The sequence below is a fragment of the Microchirus variegatus genome (genome assembly GCF_963457635.1).
Source record: "Microchirus variegatus genome assembly, chromosome: 23".
In the NCBI taxonomy this organism is placed as follows: domain Eukaryota; kingdom Metazoa; phylum Chordata; class Actinopteri; order Pleuronectiformes; family Soleidae; genus Microchirus; species Microchirus variegatus.
This window is the reverse complement of record NC_139824.1, coordinates 16,471,346-16,495,312: the sequence shown is the minus strand read 5'-3', so window position 1 is coordinate 16,495,312 and position 23,967 is coordinate 16,471,346. Positions and strand designations below refer to the sequence as shown.

At 39.6% G+C, this 23,967-nt stretch overlaps 2 protein-coding genes across 2 annotated transcripts; both read right to left on the bottom strand.

Annotated features, from left to right (window-relative positions):
* Positions 1-529: 529 nt before the first annotated feature.
* On the bottom strand, positions 530-7,702 carry LOC310943801 (putative ATP-dependent RNA helicase DDX5). Its single transcript, XM_083909463.1, has 13 exons — positions 7,557-7,702; positions 5,828-6,011; positions 5,552-5,648; positions 5,322-5,455; positions 5,123-5,188; positions 4,697-4,838; positions 4,378-4,538; positions 4,067-4,239; positions 3,869-3,979; positions 3,260-3,321; positions 3,117-3,176; positions 1,430-1,651; positions 530-1,325 (listed from the first exon to the last, which is right to left on the bottom strand). The coding sequence occupies exons 1-13, from the start codon at positions 7,595-7,597 to the stop codon at positions 868-870; spliced, it is 1,911 nt and encodes a 636-aa protein (XP_083765589.1). The 5' UTR covers positions 7,598-7,702; the 3' UTR covers positions 530-867.
* A 4,324-nt stretch (positions 7,703-12,026) lies between these two features.
* Positions 12,027-19,046, bottom strand: LOC310943815 (uncharacterized protein). Its single transcript, XM_083909482.1, has 7 exons — positions 18,946-19,046; positions 15,955-16,155; positions 14,279-14,392; positions 13,965-14,186; positions 12,789-12,931; positions 12,384-12,487; positions 12,027-12,270 (listed from the first exon to the last, which is right to left on the bottom strand). The coding sequence occupies exons 4-7, from the start codon at positions 14,083-14,085 to the stop codon at positions 12,117-12,119; spliced, it is 522 nt and encodes a 173-aa protein (XP_083765608.1). The 5' UTR covers positions 14,086-14,186; positions 14,279-14,392; positions 15,955-16,155; positions 18,946-19,046; the 3' UTR covers positions 12,027-12,116.
* Positions 19,047-23,967: the final 4,921 nt, after the last annotated feature.

Sequence of the window (23,967 nt, the reverse complement as noted above, 5' to 3'; positions counted from 1 at the left end):
GCACATAGTAAAATGAGCTCGGCTTCGCTCTTTCGAGTTAATGTTCTTTTAAAAAAACAAAACAAAAAACGAACACACACAACCAACAAGCTGCTTACGTTTACAAACCGCGAATTTTATACGCAGTCGTTTGCAACTCACGCTCAGTGAGAAAACTTTAAATTTCACAAGACAAACGTGACCCGGAAGTTTAATTTTAACATCCGGGTTATCACGCGTGTCCAAACCGGATGTGACGTATTAAAACATTAAAACTTCAGCCCAGGTCTATTGTATAGGAATTTAGTTATTTTTAAACTGAAGGAAATCTATATTTGGATGAATTTATGTCAAAATACAATGATGGCCCTTATTCAATAATTTAAAAAGAATCAATATATTTCGTAATATTTTAGGCACAATATATTGTTTTAACAGACTTGTGTGAATGAACAGTGTAACAAATATTCTTCATCTTAAAAAAAAACTCCACACACACAATATTTCAATTTTTTTTCATGGGCCACACACCCCCCTTTTTTTTTAATGTTCTTCATTAACATCACTTTCAACATAACACCAACTGAATACACTGCATTACCTAGTAAAAATAAATTACTGAGGAATGTAACAAAAACAGTCAAGGAAAAGTGCAGCAATCATAAGTGCACAACAGGAGAAGACTTTAGGACTCCTTTTAATGCTCTGGGTTTACTGAATAATTCCAACCCTGCTGTAAGCAAAACCAAGTTAAACATTTTAAAGTATCATAACAACAACAACAATAATAATAATAATAATAATAATAATAATAATAATAGTCATACCGTAAGATTCAAGACTGATCAAAAATCACATTGGTTCCCATATACTGTGCGTATGTTATTTCTACTGCGGGAAAGGCGGCGGCATGGGGTAGGACCCCATTGGCGGAGGGGGCGGAGCCTGTTGAGCCTGTGGCTGCGGCGGCTGAGAGTTGAACGCGAACGGCGGGTGGTTCATGCCGTTCTGAGCGGCCCTCTGCATGGCCCCGAACTGAGGGGGGCCCTGAAAGCTTTGGTTACCAAAGGCACCCACCTGATTTGCCGGAGCGCCGAAATTACCCTGTCCATTGCTGTTGCTATAATTGCTGTTGCCATAGCCGCCGCCAGAGTTACCACTGTTGCCTCCATAGCTGCCACCATTCTGGGCCTTGCTGCCGCCAAAGGCAGGTTTGGGCCCATTGCCGAACCCTCTATCGCTGTCCCTATCCCTGTAGCTACTACCACCAAAGTTGCTCCTCCCACCCCCAGAATACCTATCGCGGCGGTCATCCTTGTAGCCACCTCTTCCCCCCCTTCCGCGACCTGGAGATGAAGAAAATTGAATAAAGGAGAGAAGGAAGTCAGTCTTAAAACTAGTACACAATGATTAAATATGCTTATTAACGCCAACATGTGTCAGATCTTACCTCCTCTGTCCTCTGCCATCTGGATCAGCTTGGGGTTTATGGCCTGGTTAGCCTCACGGAGCACAGAGATCAGGTCACTGGCTTGTTTCATGTTGTTGGGGGTGAAGAAGGTGTAGGCTGTGCCCGTTTTTTGACTTCGGGCAGTGCGTCCAATGCGGTGGATATAATCCTCGGAGGAGTTAGGGTAGTCATAATTGATGACAAATTTCACATCCTCCACATCTGTGAAAGTGTTGCAGTGTGGCAAAACAAAACATCGAGGCCACACAGGATTTTGCACACCACAACAGCCAGATCAAAGGGAAAAGTTAGCAACTGCACAGGGATGGGGGAAGAAAATGGTCATCGCGCTGTGGAGGAAGCCAATTAGTGCAACAACATAATCGTGTACACATCTTTTCCATGGGAATACTACTGTGGGAAGAGAGAAACGAAGCACACTCCAATTGCTTAACATAATCAAAAAGATCCAAAAGACATTCACTCTCCCTTCTGTTACCAAGGGAGACAGAAAAAAAAACAAAAAATGATTTTAGTCTTACCATAAAGGAGTATGCATTCACTAGTCCTTTCCCAATGCAGCGAAATCCCCCACAAATTGTCAAGTGACATCCAGGAGCTTCTATGCAGTTGGGCCTCGATATGCACTGGGACGTCCTCATATGCCAATATAGGACCACTGACACTGGTACATTTTTGCAGGTCCATGTTTCCCAGTACACTCTCAAAAGAAGCTTGATTAAAGGCCGCACTGCACGTCTTGCCAAGACAAAATAGACTAAGTTCTAATTTGAGCAGGGGCCCCTCAAAAAAATTAAAGGCCCAACCACTGGACTCTGTAGGACCCCCTCAGCGAGCAGAGAACAATGCCCCCACACCCTTCAGTCTCATCAAGGCAAGATCTTCCAAGAAGCCAATGTTCACTTGAGAAAATGTCTCTCGTTGGCAGGTCTCGACATGACTATAAAACGCAGGCGAGGGAGGAACTTTGGTTTGAGCTGTCTCACTCTCTTTCTCCTCAGACTACCCCCTACACACATGTGCCAGGTCTCGTCAATTTGCAGAGACAAAATATTTCAAACTGCTCTCTCCGTTTTCAAGAAATCCAGCACTTTGACGGGAAAAGAGGACAACTGAAGGATTAGACGGGCTCCCAAAAGCACCCACGCTACGTGGGACCAGCTCCGAAAGGTTAACAATCATTGTTCCAAATCTCAAAACAAGTGACTTGCAATACAGCGATCTCTAACACAACAGCATGCAAGGCAAAAGTCACACCATCAAGCATATATCTTTTTTCTTTTTCTTTTTTTTTTTTTTTGGAGTTGAAAACAGCTGGATGGCGTTTGTTGGGTGAGATCCATGGACGGAGAACAGATGCGTGTGTATTTCAAAAACATATCAGAGACAAAGGCTTAGCCACACAGCCTTTTGAAGATCACTGGCACACAAGAGCTTTCACCTCTCTAGGCCCACTGGGTGGCAAGCCAGTTGAGCACTTCCAATATGTCATCCTTCTCCCTCTCGAGGCCTGGGACTGTCATGCCTAGCGCCTGCCACAAAGACTCCACCTTCAGGTGAGAAAAACTCAGAAAATGCATAGAAAAGTTAAAGAAAGCACAACCACTTTCTTTAAAAATAAGTGCGACACTGATCAGTCAGCGGTGATACTCAACAGCATACTGACCTAAACCGCGGGAGGCCACGTCTGTAGCAATGAGGATCGGAGCTTTGCCATATCTGAACTCTGAGGAGATGGACAGCAGTTCATTTAATTTCAGAGCAACTTCACTTTTTATGACTGAGGAATCAATGCAACGTCATCCTCACCATTAAGGACCCAGTCCCTCTCCTGCTGGCTCTTGTCTCCATGAATTCCCATTGCGGGCCACCTGTGACAGATGAAGCTCAGTTCAACTTAAGTGGACTTGTGTCTACAGGGCCGTTTCTAGCTGTTTGGGGGCCCTATGCGAGATACTATTTGGGAGCCCCTATTTTTTTCAAACTCGAGGTAGAGATTCCTAACTTTTTCATATATTCTGTGATGATGCAGCAGGTAACAAGGTAGCATAACAAGGTGGCATAACATAAAACAGTTTTAACCCACGATTCAAAAACAGTAAAAAATAATAAAATAACTAAACCTACTTCTAAATAAATATAATGGATTATAATGGAATTTTTACCTGATTACCAAACAAACACTTACATGCTTTGCAAATATATGCATAATGAATGCGTGCAACACATGTAAATAAAGACAGGTACTTTTAATTCTCAAAAATATAATAAAATATGAGTCTGAACTTGCAGCTTGGGGGCCCCCTGGTGGCTGCGGGGCCCTATGCAGCTGCATAGTCCGCATATAGCAAGAAACGGCTCTGTGTGCCTAATAACAATTCTTTCAAACGCGCTTTAAAATGGATGGAAATTCCTTACCCATCTCTTCTCATCCTCCTGGTGAGTTCATCACAACGCCGTTTCGTCTCCACGAAAATAATGGTCTTGTTCTCCTTTTCGCTCATTATCTCCTCCAGCAAACGGATCAGTCTGATACAGAACACAAAACACACGGTTGAGTCAAAAAAACATTTTCTCTCACCGTTTGATCGACGAATACAAATAACGGCGACTGACTTGTCCTCCTTCTCCATGTCATTGCAAACATCGACTATCTGCAGGATGTTGTGATTAGCACTGAGCTGCAGGGCTCCGATGTTGATCTGGACATAGTCCTTCAGGAAGTCCTCAGCCAGCTGCCGAACTTCCTTAGGCCAGGTGGCGCTCCACATCAGAGTCTGGCGGTCTGGCTGGTAAGGACAAGAGAAAAGACTCATCGTTGAGCTTCGAGATATATTGGACCAGTAGCGTGAATACTGCAGCGGTAATAATGCCCATGTTATCCTTGTCAGAAGGACTGCCACGTCATAGAAAACAACATCACTTACCCTGATTTGCTCAACTATCTTGCGGATCTGAGGTTCAAATCCCATGTCCAGCATGCGGTCAGCTTCATCCAACACCAGGTAGGTGCAACGACGCAAATTAGTCTTACCGCACTCCAGGAAGTCAATGAGACGACCAGGAGTGGCGATGCAAATCTCAACGCCTACAACATGAAGAAGAAACAACATCAATCAGTAACTTCACTGAACGCAGAAATGACATTGATACCAGGCAAAGGTTTAGGTACACTTGCATAACAGCAAAGACATGCCAAATGCAATGATTAATAGTGAATGTAAGAATTAAAATAAAGATGTATACCCCTCTCAAGGTCCCTGATCTGTGGTCCTTTGGGTGCACCACCATAGATGCAGGTGCTCTTAAGACGGGAGGCCCTGCCGTATTCAGCTGCCACTTGCTGCACCTGCTGAGCCAGCTCACGGGTTGGTGCCAGCACTAAGCACTGAAGAAAGACGTAGAATATGCTTTTTAAATAAATAAAACTAAATCAGATATATAAAACACAAGTATGTTGGGCATTTACTGCAACTTTTGGATCACAAAACTGTTCTTACAACCAGGTAACACATACAATAGAATGAAAACAAACAAATGTACTGGTTTCTAATTTGTTGTTCGCACAATATCAAAAGGGTAATTATTTAAGGTGTCCATATTATTCTGTCCTATTAAAGACAACATGGTATCACAAACTCCAAATGCAGATGTTGTAGCTGTAGTACTTACAATTGGTCCGTCTCCATGCTCCAAGAATGGCTGATGTTGGATGTGTACAATTGCAGGCAGAAGGTACTACAAAAAAAAGAAAAAAAAGATATAAATATAGACAATTTTAACTCAATTTCTCATCTTGTATATTTATTTTGTGCTATTCAAACTAAGCTAGTAAAGGGGATGAAAATGAAATGACATAAAAAACACTTACTGCAAGAGTTTTCCCAGACCCCGTTTGGGCGATGCCAACCATATCTTTGCCACTAAGAGCAACTGGCCACCCCTGAGACTGAATCGGAGTTGGTTCAGTCCAGTTTTGTTTTCCAATTACATCCATGACATAGCCTTGAAAAGCAAGACGAGAATGTTCCATCGATTGATGTCAATAGGGACGATGAAACGGTCGCATGTTTTCCTAAAAATGCATGAATTTCAACTCACTTGGAAACGCCGCTTCGTGGAATTTAACAAGTGGTTTGGGGCATTCTCTGCCTTTGACCGTAACTTCTTTGTTTCTGCGGTACTGCTCAACATCTTGCTGGGGTTGGGAGAAGAAATGTAAAAATACCATTAAAAAATGCAAGAAGGCATAACAACAAAGCCTTTGATTAGCAATTTAAAATATAGTAATTATCTTTTCTTAAAATTAACTTATCTCTAGGATTGTCTATTAAAAAAAAAAAAGAAGGAAAAGACCCAATGGGAAGCCATTCTTACAACTGGTCTGTGGGTGACATCTGGGTGTTCCTGGTAGAAATTCTTCTGAAACTTTGGAAGTTCATCGAGGTTCCAATGCTTCTTTCGCAGCCTCTCACCAGGGTTACCAAACTTTCCCGGAGGAGGTCCACCCCTACTGCCTCCACCACCACCGCCGCCAAAACGAGGGGGTCCTCCACCATACCTAGGGTAAAATGAACACAGAACATAAAGTATAAACAAATATTGTATTGTTTCTAAATTCAAGAGGCCAGTAAACCGACATGGTTATTTCTATTCAACTTGGAAAACTGTTCAGTTTATGGCCACAGTGCCTTGCAGACATACTGCCAACACGGTCATATGTTTCAACAGTTATTATCTAAATAGATTCATTCTTAGGGATGGCACGATACCGATATCTCAAATTCAACCTGGAGCTATATCCAGACAATAATGTATATTAAAATATACAATTGCACCGATTTGTAAATAGTGCTGAAACAATTATTCAATACATTTTTAAAAGTATCGTCAACTTGTTTTTAAGCGTTCCGTTCTATCAACTTCTGAAATGTGAATATTTCTGGTTTATTTGCTCCATATAAACCAGGGGTTCTCAAAGTTTTGATACCTGAGGGCCAATTAAGAACCCAACCTTGGACTGAGGGCCACCAAAGGAAAAAAAACCCAGAAAGAAATCCCATTTGTAATCATTTTAATGACCAGATTGCAGTTCTACAGTTTACACTTATTGGTCTGTATCCAGTAATGTCCAATAAACATTTCACAAGCTTAGTAGCTTCTGGATTGAAACCATCAACTGTAATTCATTGCGGGGGCGCCAGAAATGTTTCTGAGGGCCGCCATTGGCCCCCGGGCCTCACTTTGAGAACCAATGATATAAACAAATAAATCAAACTAAATAAGTTGGGTTTGTGGACAAACATCGTCATTTCCAGGTTTGAGAAATGTTTATCAATATTTTTTTCCACATTCTATGGACCCAACAATTGCTCAATTAATCGAGAAAACAATTGACAGATTACTCAATTATGAAAATAATCGTTAGTTGTTAAACTTCTGATGATGATGATGCTGCTGAGGTCCATCGAGGGTCGCAAGCCCTTTAAAAATGGTGGTTGCAATAATTCAAAATATGGGAATAATTTAGAATCCCCGTAATAAACCCGGAATTCTTGCATATAGATTCTTTGAACGGTTAAATGCCGCATTTTAAACGAGTATAATGAAAGAAAACACATATTATTTGAGATGTAGAGAGTGCGTTCTTCTTTCTTTGTAAATACACGGGGATCCTTCGATGTCAACGACAGTAAAAACAAATATGGCTATATACTTAATTATAGAAAGAGTTACGAGCCACTGGTTGAGAGGGTATAATTAAAGACATTGCTCCTGGAAAACGAGCCGTCGAAAGGGGGGACACGACTGCGTCACAGAGCCAGACAGCAAACCTCCACAGACACAGACGTCCGCTGCCATTTTACCTCTAATCGGCAGAGGATCAGATAACGCAGACAGGGACGCCAAACAGCATAAAAAACAACTTCTTCTCTGAATACACGTCCTCGTATATAGCTAAATGACGAATAAAGTCACCAAAAACACCGCAGCGGACCTGTTCCGACAACACGGACATGACAGCGTCAACACCGCCTAGCCACCGCTTGCTAAGCTAGGAAGGCTAACACTAGGAAGAAACACCGCGGCGGACTCTTTGACTCACCCTCTATCTCTGCCACGATCCCTGTCTGAAAAGCCAGGCATGGTGTAGCAAAACACGGAGGGCAAAACGGGCTTCGTCTGAGTCCTTGTAGCCGGCAAAACAACACTGCAGATGAGCGCAGGAGATTGTGGTCGGCACCGAGAAAATAAAAAGAAAATGCCGGCAGACAAAAGTCTGACTGAGAGACGGATGTGACGTCACGCGAGGCGAATAACTCGCATGGTATCATTGCGCGTCACTTGTCAACATCCATGGCACTATTTTACTTCCATAACACTGGCAAAAAAGATCATATATGTATATTTAATATAAGTTTTAATAAAAGAAGACGAGAAATGAAGGTTTTATAAACATTTTCATTGGAATGATGAGTCCTTTTAAGTGTTTCAAACTAGTGCATGCATTCTCTTGCCATTTATTCTTAATTCTACACAAAGCAACATTCCACATCCATCAATAATAACTTCACATTTTTACAAATATCCAGAGATAATTATGTTAAAAATGAATGCACAGCAATATTAATTTAATCATTGCTTTTTGTTGAATTATTAAAGGTGCATTATGTAATAAATATAAAGCTAAACTTGCCATAAAATCCTCCTAATATGTCACAGAGACTCAGGAATAATGTTCATATTACAAACTGAACTCACCAACAACAACAGTACAGACAAAATATTTGCATTAAAACATTTTTTTTGCAGAATGTAAATCATGTTTATGTTTTGAAATCATGTTTTTGGCATGTGGCGCCACCTACCGCCGTCTACCAATCAGCCAGTAGAGTCTCAGCTGAACAACCACGGGTTGCCAGTTACGTCAGAAAACGAACCCTAAAAGACCTCGGTATTTTGAATTTGAGTGTAATAACCGTTTTTGGCCACATTCTTACATATGGCACCTTTAAATAAATATTTATCCTATCAATCAGTTCTTTTTTTAATCTCTCTTTATAGGACACAGTGGAGAAATCATTAAAAAAGAATAAAAAAAGTAATTTGTTTCCTCTGTGATCGTGTTGTTCCAGCCACTCATTCCTTGTCTTGATCATCACGTAAGAGTTTCCTACATCTCCTGGGCTTTGGCTCTGTGAGCGAAGAAGAGACATCAGAATTAGCCCTGTTGTTTTCACATCAGATATTCAGTTTTCTAAACCTGTAAAGGTGAGAAAATGTCCATTAAACATTCCCTCAGTGTGATGTAACGACAGATACGACAATAGAGTATAAGCAGGAACTCACGACAAAACGTCTTCCACAGTAAATCTCTGTCTTCTCTGAGGTCGGCGTTAGTGGAGTTCAGTTGGTCTGTCGTTTTCTGCAGATCGGCGTAAACTGACGACAACTGCTCTCTATCTGTGTCCCACTTGGATTTGTCTTTGTTCACTGTTGCAGCAAAGACAAACAACAACAACATGAACTGAAATACTCCCTCGCTGTATGTTGCATTAAAGGCGCCATATGAAAGAATGTGGCCAAAAACGGTTACTACATTCAAATTCAAAATACCGAGGTCTTTTAGGTTTTGTTTTCTGACGTAACTGGCAACCCGTGGTTTCTCGGCAGCTGAGACTCTACGGACTGCGATGACCGGTAGATGGCGGTAGGTGGCGCCACATGACGCCAAAATATGATTTAAAAACATAAACATGATTAGCAGTCTGCAAAATATTTTTTTTGAATGCAAATATTTTGTCTGTACTGTTGTTGTTGGTGAGTTCAGTTTGTCATATGAACATTATTCCTGAGTCTCTGTGACACATTATGAGGATTTTATGGCCAGTTGCTTTAGATTTATTACATAATGCACCTTTAAATTGAGTGTTGTTGTGGCTCCAAAACTGTGGAATTACATTGATTTATCGTTTATATGTATATTTATTATATGGTAAAATCACATGTATTTAATTTAAAGGCGCCATATGTAAGAATGTGGCCAAAAACGGTTACTACATTCAAATTCAAAAACCGAGGTCTTTTAGGTTTTGTTTTCTGACGTAACTGGCAACCCGTGGTTGCTCGGCAGCTGAGACTCTACGGACTGCGATGACCGGTAGACGGCGGTAGGTGGCGCCACATGACGCCAAAACATGATTTCAAAACATAAACATGATTTGCAGTCTGCAAAATATTTTTTTTGAATGCAAATATTTTGTCTGCGCTGTTGTTGTTGGTGAGTTCAGTTTGTTATATGAACATTATTCCTGAGTCTCTGTGACATATTAGGAGGATTTTATGGCCAGTTGCTTTAGATTTATTACATAATGCACCTTTAAATTGAGTGTTGTTGTGGCTCCAAAACTGTGGAATTACATTGATTTATCGTTTATATGTATATTTATTATATGGTAAAATCACATGTATTTAATTTAAAGGCGCCATATGTAAGAATGTGGCCAAAAACGGTTACTACATTCAAATTCAAAATACCGAGGTCTTTTAGGTTTTGTTTTCTGACATAACTGGCAACCCGTGGTTGCTCGGCAGCTGAGACTCTACGGACTGCGATGACAGGTAGACGGCGGTAGGTGGCGCCACATGACGCCAAAACATGATTTCAAAACATAAACATGATTTGCAGTCTGCAAAATATATTTTTTGAATGCAAATATTTTGTCTGTACTGTTGTTGTTGGTGAGTTCAGTTTGTTATATGAACATTATTCCTGAGTCTCTGTGACACATTAGGAGGATTTTAAGGCCAGTTGCTTTAGATTAATTACATAATGCACCTTTAAGTAAGTCAAGAATCAAGAAAATAAAACCCACTTTTGACTCCAATGCCGATGATTCCAGCCAGGAGGAGAAGACACGCTGCTCCCAGAGCCACACGACAACTTCTGCCCTCACAGTTCCTCTTTCTCGGGTTTTCACTCATCACAGACACTTCAAAACAAAACAAAACAACAGGGTCAGAATTATCATCCTTAAAAAAATACACTGAATGCATGGTCGACCGTACTTGCAGGTCCTGGTACATTTGAGGACACGCTCTCCACCCAGGGATTGTCATATATTCTCAGGCTCTCTGCGCTCACGTAGACGTCCACTTCCCTCCCCTTGTCGTCCTGAGCAAAGCGAACCTTCTTGATGACGCCGGGCTCTTCGTACACGTGCATCGTTTTTCTGAAGCATTCAAAAATAATAATAATAAAAAAAAAATTATAATAATGAACAAATATTAAATGGTGATATGTAAAAAAGTTGCTTGTTCTGAGAGAGGTTTGACAGTTGGACTGATGATGATGTGACAGAGAAGAAGAGCAGAGCGGAAAAAGGGGAAGTCAACGCTTCCACCTCAGATCATCAGTGACAGCTCTGACATTTGATTTATTAAATTATTAAAAATTATTATTATTATCATCAGCTCGAGATGTATGGAAGCAAATAAGCGCCATTATCCAAATTAAAATGCATGAACAGAAATGCTTTTGCATTTTTCAAAATGGAGCTGCATTTTGTGGCTCATAAATAAAACGGATAATCAACATTTCAAAATGCATTTTCATTTTTCAAATTCAAGACCGCTCATTCTGTGACTTAATTAAATTGATAAAGAAAATGACATTTAACATTTCATGTTTCAAAACATCCTCCGGCAAAAAGGTAACAAAACTCTATTTGAAATGTCAAATTTGAAAATTTGACAAAATGCATTTTGAAATATTGATTATTCATTATTATTTATGAGTCACAAAATGGAGCTCCATTTTGAAAATGAAAAAGCATTTCTGTTCATGCATTTTAATTTGGATAATGGCACTAATTTGCTTCCATAGAGATAACAGTCAAGTTTCAGTGCTTATTTATTAAGTGAAAAGCAAACGCACAGATTTATATGAGATTTAGAACTTACTTTTATTAAATGTTGATGATTTTATTCCACCCTTCAGTGTCCTTTGACATTCTAACCTCATTTATTGATATATTTCGTGACTTATTTTAGCTACGGATTCACTTATCAGTTTCATTACATGTTATTTGTTATGTATTTAATTTCTCTTTTACCTGCTGTTTAGGTCACTGATGAGTATTTTAGTCTCTCCGGTGTTTTCCCTCAGCAGCTGTTTGCCATTTCCATGATAGCGCTTCCTCATTCCTCGATTCCTTCACTCTTGCTTTTCCTTGATTCCTCACTTGCCGTTGAGGAGCAGAAGAGTAAACATTTTTATTCATGAGTGGGAGTTAATGGTCATCAGCACACAAAGTCAAGTTTTTTATGAATGATGTTCCCATATAGAGGGGAAACAGTAGGGCTCAAATGAGTGGACACCAGCGTGATTGACAGCTGGTATCGTCCAATAGGCGACTGTCAATGTGAGATTGTTCAAAACTGCTGCAAAACTGTTGGCTGTAATTGAAATGATCTGAGTCACGTCCTCAGATCATCTGATCCACACTGAAGTGTCAGAAATCCACTTACACAACTGATAAATGTGAAGAATAACACATTTATTTTGACAGGAGAAAGCCATAATAGTTCCGTTTGTTACACACTCGACACAAAATACAAAAAAAACAGATGTGGGAACAATCCAAAAGTGAATCGTACAAATTCATCAACGTATTTTCCCGCAGACTACATATTCATCAGTGCAGCGGTAGTCTTCACCAATGGAGACGTCAGGATTGGGATGGAAGTACAGATTCTGAAATTTCTGTAAACAGATTTCATCTGGAGATCCTTGATCTGGCGGTCCAATTGGCTGGATCCTAGAGATTATTATTATATTATTATTATTATTATTAGATTTATTTCCATAGCTTTCCATACATTCATTTTAAATGTACCACAGCCATAAATAACAACGTGGGAAATGTCTTACAATTTGTCGACCACTGTTCCCTTGAGCCATTTTCTAAAACGGGTCCTTTGCTCTTTGTTTAGTTTATCATTCCAGACAAACTTCATCCTTGATCTTCGATCTGTCTACAATGAGAAACATTGAGATAACTGTAAATTATGCATAATCACACACACGTCAGAAGGAAAACTTAAGATGTAAATATATATACTTAAATACAAACAGTCTAAACTTTCTCTATTCCATTATTTCTGTTTCAGCGCCTCGTTTCCATCTTGCAGTTTTGCAGAAGTGACCATGGATCGTTCTTCCCCTTTTTTCAGTCCACAGACTGTATAATGTCCTCATATTAGAATATTAAAACACTGAAGAGGAAGCAGGTTTTTATGTTTCATGCCATGTGTACGTAGTTCGTTTTCCTCTCACCTGTTTCTTTAGGGTGGAATTAAAAAACAGCTCCGCACCGTGACTCTCACAGAACGACTTCCTGTCAGTGATCGACTTATAAGGCCAGATTAAAAAACAGCCACTTCCAACCTTCTTCCAGTCAGCAGGACAGGACAAGTTCTCTGTTCAACAACAACAACACGGCAAATTCATCTGTCACAAAAATGCACGTATTATGACAATAAAGTCCAGCCAAGCTCCGGAATTCAAAAATTGATATCATAGAAAAATGCTTACAAAAATGCTTACAAATGTAATATATATGTTCTATCTATCTATCTATCTATCTATCTATCTATCTATCTATCTATCTATCTATCTATCTATCTATCTATCTATCTATCTATCTATCTATCTATCTATCTATCTATCTGTTAGCTTTAAGTTATTTATCTGTCTATCTATTAGCTTAAAGTTATCTATCTGATAGCTTAAAGTTATCTATCTATCTGTTAGCTTAAAGTTATCTATCTATCTATCTATCTATCTATCTATCTATCTATCTATCTATCTATCTATCTATCTATTAGCTTAAAGTTATCTGATAGCTTAAAGTTATTTATCTATCTGTTAGCTTAAAGTTATCTATCTATCTATCTATCTATCTATCTATCTATCTATCTATCTATCTATCTATCTATCTATCTATCTATCTATCTATCTATCTATCTATCTATCTATCTGTAAGCTTAAAGTTATCTGTTAGCTTAAAGTTATCTATCTATCTGTTAGCTTAAAGTTATCTATCTGTTAGCTTAAAGTTGTCTATCTATCTATCTATCTATCTATCTATCTATCTATCTATCTATCTATCTATCTATCTATCTATCTATCTATCTATCTGTTAGCTTAAAGTTATTTATCTGTCTATCTATTAGCTTAAAGTTATCTATCTGATAGCTTAAAGTTATCTATATATCTATCTGTTAGCTTAAAGTTATCTATCTGTTAGCTTAAAGTTGTCTATCTATCTATCTATCTGCTTGAAGTTACCTATCTGTCAGTGTCAATGTTGTTGTACTTGATGTCTCTATTTATATGTATTTACCGATCAAACAACGATCAGAACGATAACGATTGTATATTATAACCAACAAACGTCCAAAATGTTAAAAATCAATATGACAGTAAATCTGTATTCTTATGTCCACTCACTGATCTGCTCTTGTAATTTGTCTTTCTCTTCGTTGAGGTTGTTTTTATCGACCCTCAGAAGGTCAACGTCATTTTGCAGCTGGCTCGTCTTTAGGGTCAGGTTCACGTGGCGACTTTTCATTTCATCGTTACGCGTCCGAAGTTCGTCTCTCTCCGTGGTCAAGTTGGCGTTGATCCGTTTAATTTCATCGTAATCTGCCCTCCGGCTTTCACCGTGAATCACTGCCACGGCAAGAAGTCCAACAGGTTAGCAATCGAAAACTCACGTACACGTATTTAGCGCTTAAAGTCGGTCATTTTTTTGGAAAACTTACCAAAGACCACCAGGACAGCGACTGCAGTGAATGCTGCCAGTAGGAGAAGACACAGCAGCAGCAGATAGACAGTGGTCGGCCAGGACAGGGTTCCCCTAATCGGAGGTTCATTGACTGAAATCAAGGAAAGGACACACAATTAATGGCTTTATATAGAAATAAGGGTTCCAAAAGTGTTCTTCTACGAGGGCTGAGGCTCTAACTGGAACTATTTGCTTGTGAAAAACCCTTTATTCGGGAAAGGTTTTTCCCAGATGTGGCCCGCCACGTCATTTTATGTGGCCCGCGAGTGATTAATTGGTCTTAAAAATCTATGCTAAAATAGGTCTATGTTGCTTTAAGGCGTGCGTTGACCATAAACTACATTTCCCACAATGCATGGCGATTGCGTTACCCGCAAAATGACGGCATCCCGCCACTAGATCACAGTGTATCATTGTATATGCATCATGTGACGAGTGATTGAATTGAATAAGTAATAAATACAGAAAGTCATTTAGCAGTATGTTACGGAAAAGTTACCTTTTGTTTATATTATATTTGGTTACATTTATTCTATATGACAGTTACATCTGGCCCTTTGAGGGTAACCATTATGCTGATGTGGCCCTCAGTGAAAATTGGACACCCCGGATCTAGAGAAACCTTTAAAATCCCTTTCCTGAATATAGGGGTTTAAAAGGGTTCTTGTTGGAACCTTCCTGGAACCTAAAAGGGTTCTCCTATGAGGACAAGCCGAAGAACCTTATATGGTTCTACTTAGCACTTTTATTTCTAAGAGTGTATGCATTTGTCAAATCAGTAAATCAGATTATATCTATGCTTCACAATGGTCTTATACTATAATACTGGTTGTATTCCAGTAAAAACAACTGAGGACCCAAATACAGGTTGCCAAAATGAACAAAACAAGTCAAAAAGGCAAAAAAAAGTAGAGTAATAAATGGGCCTTACAGGTGAAGTAAGTAGTTTATAGTGCCATCTAGAGGAGAGGCTGAAATTTACAACAAAGAACTGCTCCTCTGCTCACCCCCTCCCTTCCCTGAGCGCTACGGTATCCTCAGCTGGTCAAATGTCGTCCTCGTCGTCTTTCTCCGTGTCAGCAGATGAGGTTCGTGAGGCGAGGGAGAGGGGCGGAGCTACCGCAGCCGTAGCAGACAAAGCAGAGAGAGAGGAGGCGGGACTTCCTGCTACATGTAAAGAGACGCTTGATTTGTTCTCTCGCGTTTGTCCTTACAGGCTCCCGTAGAAACATGGCGTCTCGCTGCTAACAGTGGCTATGCAACCGCGGCCCGCGACCGTGTTATTTTACATGACTTTTTTAAAACACTACGAAAATGAAACAAAAAATATTATACAGCGACTAGACAATGCAGGAGCACATAATATGTATAAAAAAGTGGATTGGGTCATATAAACCCATAAATACTACACAGTGTCCCTTTAAGACAAAAAACAGTCACGTTGTAATGTTTTGTGGTGACAAAAGAGCTTGAATGTCCTCCTGAGCAGACAATCGCGACACGAAAGCAAAATAAATTGGTTTGTAGAAGTATTTCTGGTTCAACGACAGAATCCAGGTGAGCGGTGCAGACTGGAAGCATTTCACGGTCATCACCAACATCTCACACCATTCTTGTTATCTGACAAACAAACAAACACACACACATACGTACTTTGCTGTTGAGCCGTGGTGGTGACGTCTGGTAACCCTGGCAGCTCCGCTGTGCAGCCGTTGTCGTTAATCGTCACATTATCTGTGTTTCTGCAGGAATCTGCTTTTCTGCCGTCCTCCTCCTGCTTCTCGCTCTTCTTAAATCGAACTTTCTTGTTGTGGTCTGGGGTGGGATAGACGTCAGCAGACTGTCTGTCTGCTCCTATTTTGTCACGGAAAAAATCAACCTTTATCAAACGTACACTGCAATCTATCAATGCATCTATCTGTTAGCTTAAAGTTATCTATCTATGTATCTGTTCGCTTAGTTATCTGTTAGCTTAAAGGGACACTGTGTAGTATTTATGGGTTTATATGACCCAAAATCCACTTTTTTATATTATTTGCTCCTGCATTGTCTAGTCGCTGTATAATATTCTTTGTTTCATTTTTGTAGTGTTTCAAAAAGTCATGTAAAATAACATGGCCGCGGGCCGCTACTGCCTTGCCACGACGCCATGTTTCTACCGGAGCCTGTAAGGACAAACGCGAGAGAACAAATCAAGCGTCTCTTTACTTGCAGCGGAAGTCCCGCCTCCACTCTCTCCGCTTTGTCTGCTATGGCTGCGGCAGCTCGGCCTCTTCTTCGCCTCACGAACCTCATCTGCTGACACTGAGAAAGACAACGAGGACAATATTTGACCGGCTGAGGACACCTTTCGCGCTCAGGGAAGGGAGGGGGTGAGCAGAGGAGCAGTTCTTTGTTGTAAATTTCAGCCTCTCCTCTAGATGGCACTATAAACTACTTACTTTACCTTTAAAGTTATATATCTATTTATCTGTTATCTTAAAGTTATCTATCTGATAGCTTAACGTTTTCTATCTATCTATCTATCTATCTATCTATCTATCTATCTATCTATCTATCTATCTATCTATCTATCTATCTATCTATCTATCTATCTATCTATCTGTTAGCTTAAAGAGATATTTCACCGCTGGGAGTTAAATGTCTACTAAAAAAGGATTTGTCTATGGAGTAGAAATGTGAAATAATATTTGAAGATAGTGCCTTCTTGGCCGAGAAAGGCAGAAAAATTTATTCATCGCTCATGTACATAAACGATAACAACTCCCAGAATGCTCTGCGCGCGGCACTCACTTCCGGCTTGAAATCCCGCAGCAGCGATGACAGCGATGATGGAGAGTGGTGTTGGGTAAAGTTTATACAGCTCACGTCTTGATGAATTAGTTGGCGAATAGTACATTACGGATCTGCAAGTCACACCGTTTCTTTCTATGGTGCTAAATTGTACCGGGACGTGCAGTAAAAACAACGAAATGACAAGCAGTAAGTTCCCATTATTTACCGGTAAGCTAAGCTAAGCTATGCTAAGCTATGCTAAGCTTCTTCACCGAATGATTTACGATCTCCATTTCGAACAGGAAGACGTCAGTGAGAGGTAAGACTGACGCTGAAATTCCACTCTATTTCTGCTCATAGTATACAATATGATATAGTTGTCGGCAGTGAAGCGACAACGTAAAAGTACCTTTGATAGACAATTACACACACGTGATATACACGTAAACTGCAAAGTAAAGCCACCTTGCTTTCGCTGGAGAATAATGTCAGTGTTGTCAGACGCCTATATAGACAACAGTATAATGTTCACAGCTCACCCGGTTGGTATATTTTGCTGAACGGTTTGTTTTCCTGGAAAAAAAAGAAGTAAAATCTTCGTTCATATTTTATGTGTAATTGTATTCCTTGTCCTTTACAGTTGAAGCATGGTTTAATCAAGTCTTGGAGAAACTCTTCACAGCATCCAGCTCTGCTCCTCTTCACCACTGTGTCCTCCAGCTGTCCCACATCAGATTCTGACGCCGCTCTGCACGTTTCATTATTTATTTTTTTATTTTGCATATTGCGTTAGACATGCTTTTAGATTTGGCTCCTAGTTGATTTTAACTTTATACTCTTGAATATGATGGTAAAACGTTTTCCTTTGTGAACAATAAAGTTATTTTTTCACCTTCACACCTTGCATGCATTTGTACACTTGTGTAAAGTAAAGAGTTGAGTAGGTAAGCAGAATAGTGACTGATTTTGTTATATTTTTATACTAGACAAGTTAGATTTACACAATAAAAATGATGTTGTTGTCATCAGTAAACAAAGTAGCTCCAATTCTGAAGTGTTTATCAACCCTTTTCTCCAAATTAAATCACTTCTCATCTAATAATACTGTAATGGAGGAACACTAAGGGCTAGAAAAGAAACCACAACATATATGAATTTACATTTTAAATATTAATAGTCATAAAAAGACAAATCAGACTTGGCGTGCAGCTCGGCCAGAGCTGCTAGCCAGAGCAGCCATTCAAAACATAAAGATGATTTGCAGTCTGCAAAATATTTTTTTTAATGCAAATATTTTGTCTGTACTGTTGTTGTTGGTGTGTTCAGTTTGTTATATGAACATTATTCCTGAGTCTCGGTGACATATTAGGAGGATTTTAAGGCCAGTTGCTTTAGATTTATTACATTATGTGTAATATATTGATATATATTATTACTGGGTTGTGGGTTTACCACTTATTATACTGCAGGGAGTTCTGACAAGGTTATGTCGTCATATTATGTGCGTGTGTTTACGGAAGCGCACATAGGCTACGTACTTTACGTACGTTGGTACGTGTGTTGTTGATATCCGAGTAACATCCACGCTGGTGTCCCGTGTCCCTCACTACACGACTAAACTTAGAGACGAACCCGAATAAATTACAGTGGCGACGAGGATGGGATTCCTCCTAATGTCAGAGAATCCCTGGGAAGAAGCACAAAGCCTGACAAGTAGATTCTAAACTTGTAGCTCTTAAAAGAAGAAGAGGCTAACGAGGAAGCTAGCGTGAAGGCTAACGCAGACGGAACTACACACCGCCGTGGCTGCTTTTCCAAATCGGTGCGCTTGGTGGATATAAAGAGGGACAGGAAGATTTTGAATCTTACCTGGAAAGACTGGACATGTGGATTTATTGCAAACGATGTGCCGGACGAAAAACGGGTCAGTGTGTTCCTTGCAGTAATAGTAGCTGAGGCATATCGACTGTTGAAAAGCTTGTTAAGCCCGGATAAACCAAGCACCAGAACGTACCGACGGCTACACTATACTTCTCCGACTGCGTATGCGTTATCCGTCTGCGTCACCACTTCTGCGTCGTGGTGACGGACACTCGCTGCAATTTCCCGCCCGATCAGTAGGGGTCGCTGCGCAAGGTTGTTGTGCTTCTGGCTACATTGAGCAATGGCGTCCGAGAAAGAAAGAGAGCGAAAGACTGTTGTTGTTGAAACAGTGGCCGTTTCTCACTTTTCTGTGTCACGGAACGCAGTTTTAAGATAATTTGAGGCGAGAAATTGGCCATTTAGGGTCTAAACATGTGCTGTGTGTGTATAGATATGACGTATTTATAGTTTGGCAGCGGCGTTATCGGCGGGGATCAGCTCCGCCTCTGTCAGGACGCCCGGAGCGCACTGAGAGCCGGCACAGAGCAGCTTAGCTCAGCCTGTCCTGAGGACCAATCGCAGCTCTTGCCGTCTCCGTAGTCCCTCGACGGAGTGACGGACACTTAAAAAATATTCCGTGCACCCGGAGACGACGCAGAGGCTCTTCGACAGTCTCTGCGTCGACGCAGAGTCTCTACGTAGCCTACGCAGAGCACTTTACGCAGAAGTATAAATTGGGCTGAAAGCCCTACACCCATTGTAATTGTGGAAAAAGATTCCGGTTCCAGAAAAGAAATCAACATGATGGTGAGTCAGTTGCTGACTATGTAGTTGCATCCAGTCACACAAGTGATAATAAATGTAAAGAATAACTCATTTATTTTGACAGGAGAAAGCCATAATAGTTCCGTTTGTTACACACTCGACACAAAATACAAAAGACACAGATGTGGAATCAATCCAAACGTGAATCGTACAAATTCATAGTATTTTCCTGCAGATCACATATTCATCAGTGCAGCCCCAATATTTACCAATGGAGACGTCAGGATTGGGATGGAAGTACATATTCTCAAATTTCTGTAAACAGGTGTCATCTGGAGATCCTTGATCTGGCGGTCCAATTGGCTGGATCCTAGAGATTATTATTATATTATTATTATTATTATTAGATTTATTTCCATAGCTTTCCATACATTCATTTTAAATGTAGCACAGCCATAAATAACAACGTGGGAAATGTCTTACACTTGGCCAAACAATGTTCCCTCGAGCCAGTTTCTCAACTGGGTCCTTTGCCAGTTGTTTAGTTTTTTAGTCCAGACAAACTTCATCCTTAAGCTTTGATCTGTCTACAATGAGAAACATTGAGATAACTGTAAATTATGCATAATCACACACACGTCAGAAGGAAAACCTAAGATGTAAATATATATACTTAAATATAAACAGTCTAAGCTTTCTCTATTCCATTATTTCTGTTTCAGCGCCTCGTTTCCATCTTGCAGTTTTGCAGAAGTGACCATGGATCGTTCTTCCCCTTTTTTCAGTCCACAGACTGTATAATGTCCTCATATTAGAATATTAAAACACGGAAGAGGAAGCAGGTTTTTATGTTTCATGCCATGTGTACGTAGTTCGTTTTCCTCTCACCTGTTTCTTTAGGCTGGATTCAGTCAGCAGCTCCGCACCTTGACTCTCACAGAACGACTTCCTGTCAGTGATCGACTTTGAAGGCCAGATTAAAAAACAGCCACCTCCAACCTTCTTCCAGTCAGCAGGACAGGACAAGTTCTCTGTTCAACAACAACAACACGGAAAATTCACAAAATGCACATATTATGACAAAAAAGTCCAGCCAAGCTCCGGAATTCAAAAATTGATATCATAGAAAAATGCTTACAAATGTAACATATATGTTTTGTACACTGTACCTTTAAATAAATGAGATACATAAACATTGATATATATTTTTTAACAGTTTTTTAATCTATCTGTTAGCTTAAGGTTAACTGTTATCTATCTATCTATCTATCTATCTATCTATCTATCTATCTATCTATCTATCTATCTATCTATCTATCTATCTATCTATCTATCTATCAGCTTAAAGTTATCTATCTGATAGCTTAAAATTATCTATCAATCTATCTGTTAGCTTAAAGTTGTCTATCTATCTATCTATCTATCTATCTATCTATCTATCTATCTATCTATCTATCTATCTATCTATCTATCTATCTATCTATCTATCTGCTTAAAGTTATCTATCTGATAGCTTAAAATTATCTATCAATCTATCTGTTAGCTTAAAGTTGTCTATCTATCTATCTATCTATCTATCTATCTATCTATCTATCTATCTATCTATCTATTATCTATCAGCTTAAAGTTATCTGTTAGCTTAAATTTATTTATCTATTAGCTTAAAGTTATCTATCTGATAGCTTAAAGTTATCTATCTGTTAGATTAAAGTTGTCTATCTATCTATCTGTTAGCTTGAAGTTATCTATCTATCTATCTATCTATCTATCTATCTATCTATCTATCTATCTATCTATCTATCTATCCATCTATCCATCTATCTATCTATCTATCTATCTATCTATCTATCTATCTATCTATCTATCTATCTATCTATCTATCTATCTATCTGTTAGCTTAACGTTGTCTATCTATCTATCTGTTAGCTTGAAGTTATCTATCTATCTATCTATCTATCTATCTATCTATCTATCTATCTATCTATCTATCTATCTATCTATCTATCTATCTATCTATCTGTTAGCTTGAAGTTATCTATCTATCTATCTATCTATCTATCTATCTATCTATCTATCTATCTATCTATCTATCTATCTATCTATCTATCTATCTATCTATCTATCTATCTATCCATCTATCCATCTATCCATCTATCTATCTATCTATCTATCTATCTATCTGTTAGCTTAACGTTGTCGATCTATCTATCTGTTCATATGTCCATATGTAGGCTATTTACCACAACGATCAGAACGATAACGATTGTATATTATAACCAACAAACGTCCAAAATGTTAAAAATCAATATGACAGTAAATCTGTATTCTTATGTCCACTCACTGATCTGCTCTTGCAATTCGTCTTTCTCTTCGGTGAGGTTGTTTTTATCGACCCTCAGAAGGTCAACGTCCTTTTCCAGCTGGCTCGTCTTTAGGGTCAGGTTCACGTTGCGACTTTTCATTTCATCGTAACGCGTCCGAAGTTCGTCTCTCTCTTTTCCGGAAAACATACCAAAGACCACCAGGACAGCGACTGCAGTGAATGCTGCCAGTAGGAGAAGACACAGCAGCAGCAGACAGACAGTGGTCGGCCAGGACAGGGTTCCCCTAATCGGAGGTTCATTGACTGAAATCAAGGAAAGGACACACAATTAATGGCTTTATATAGAAATAAGGGTTCCAAAAGTGTTCTTCTACGAGGGCTGAGGTTCTAACTGGAACTATTTGCTTGTGAAAAACCCTTTATTCGGGAAAGGTTTTTCAAACGTACTTCGTAACACTAGTGTCAAAAGCGCACGTGTTAAACTCAAGGCCCGGGGGCCAGATGTGGCCCGCCACGTCATTTTATGTGGCCCGCGAGTGATTAATTGGTCTAAAAAGTCGTTGTTAAAATATGTCTATGCTGCTTTAAGGCGTGCGTTGACCATAAACTACATTTCCCACAATGCATGGCGATTGCGTTACCCGCAAAGTGACGGCATCCCGCCACTTGATCACAGTGTATCACTGTATATGCATCATGTGACGAGTGAAATTGAATAAGTGATAAATACAGAAAGTTATTTAGCAATATGTTACGGAGTAGTTACCTTTATTTTGTATTATATTTGGTTACATTTAGTTACATCTGGCCCTTTGAGGGTAACCATTATGCTGATGTGGCCCTCAGTGAAAAGTTTGATACCCCTGATCTAGAAAAACCTTTAAAATCCCTTTCCTGAATATAGGGGTTTAAAAGGGTTCTTGGTGGAACCTTCCTGGAACCTAAAAGGGTTCTCCTATGAGGACAAGCCGAAGAACCTTATATGGTTCTACTTAGCACTTTTATTTCTAAGAGTGTATGCATTTGTCAAATCAGTAAATCAGATTATATCTATGCTTCACAATGGTCGTATACTATAATACTGGTTGTATTCCTCAGGGTAAAAAACAACTGAGGACCCAAATACAGGTTGCCAAAATGAACAAAACAAGTCAAAAAGGCAAAAAAAAGTAGAGTAATAAATGGGCCTTGAGACAAAAACAGTCATGTTGTGTTGTTTTGTGGTGACAAAAGAGCTTGAATGTGCTCCTGAGCAGACAATCGCGACACTTAAACAAAATAAATTGGTTCGTAGAAGTATTTCTGGTTCAACAACAGAATCCAGATGCAGACTGGAAGCATATCACCAACATCTGACGGCGATGCATCGCCCAACACTGTGAATAAAAAGGTCATCTTGTTATCTGACAAACAAACACACACACATACGTACTTTGCTGTTGAGCCTTGGTGGTGACGTCTGGTAACTCTGGCAGCTCCGCTGTGCAGTCGTTGTCATAAATCGTCACATTATCTGTATTTCTGCAGAAATCTGCTTTTCCGTCGTCCTCCTGCTCCTTCTCGCCCGTCTTAAATCGAACTTTCTTGGTGAGGTCTGCGCTGGCATAGATGTCAACGGACATGCTGTCACAGTCTCTAGCCTCTGCTCCTGTTTTGTCAAGGAAAATCAACCTTTATCAAACGTACACTGCTCTCTGGGACATGCAAATTACTGACAGCTGAAAGTGATAGGCTTGTTTTGTCAGAAATATGGTAGTGAATTCCCCTGAAGGTAGGAGGAGTAGGAAGGAGGAAGTAACAACAAATCTATCCATCTATCTATCTATCTATCCATCTATCTATCTATCTATCTATCTATCTATCTATCTATCTATCTATCTATCTATCTATCTATCTATCTATCTATCTATCTATCTATCTATCTATCTATCTATCTATCA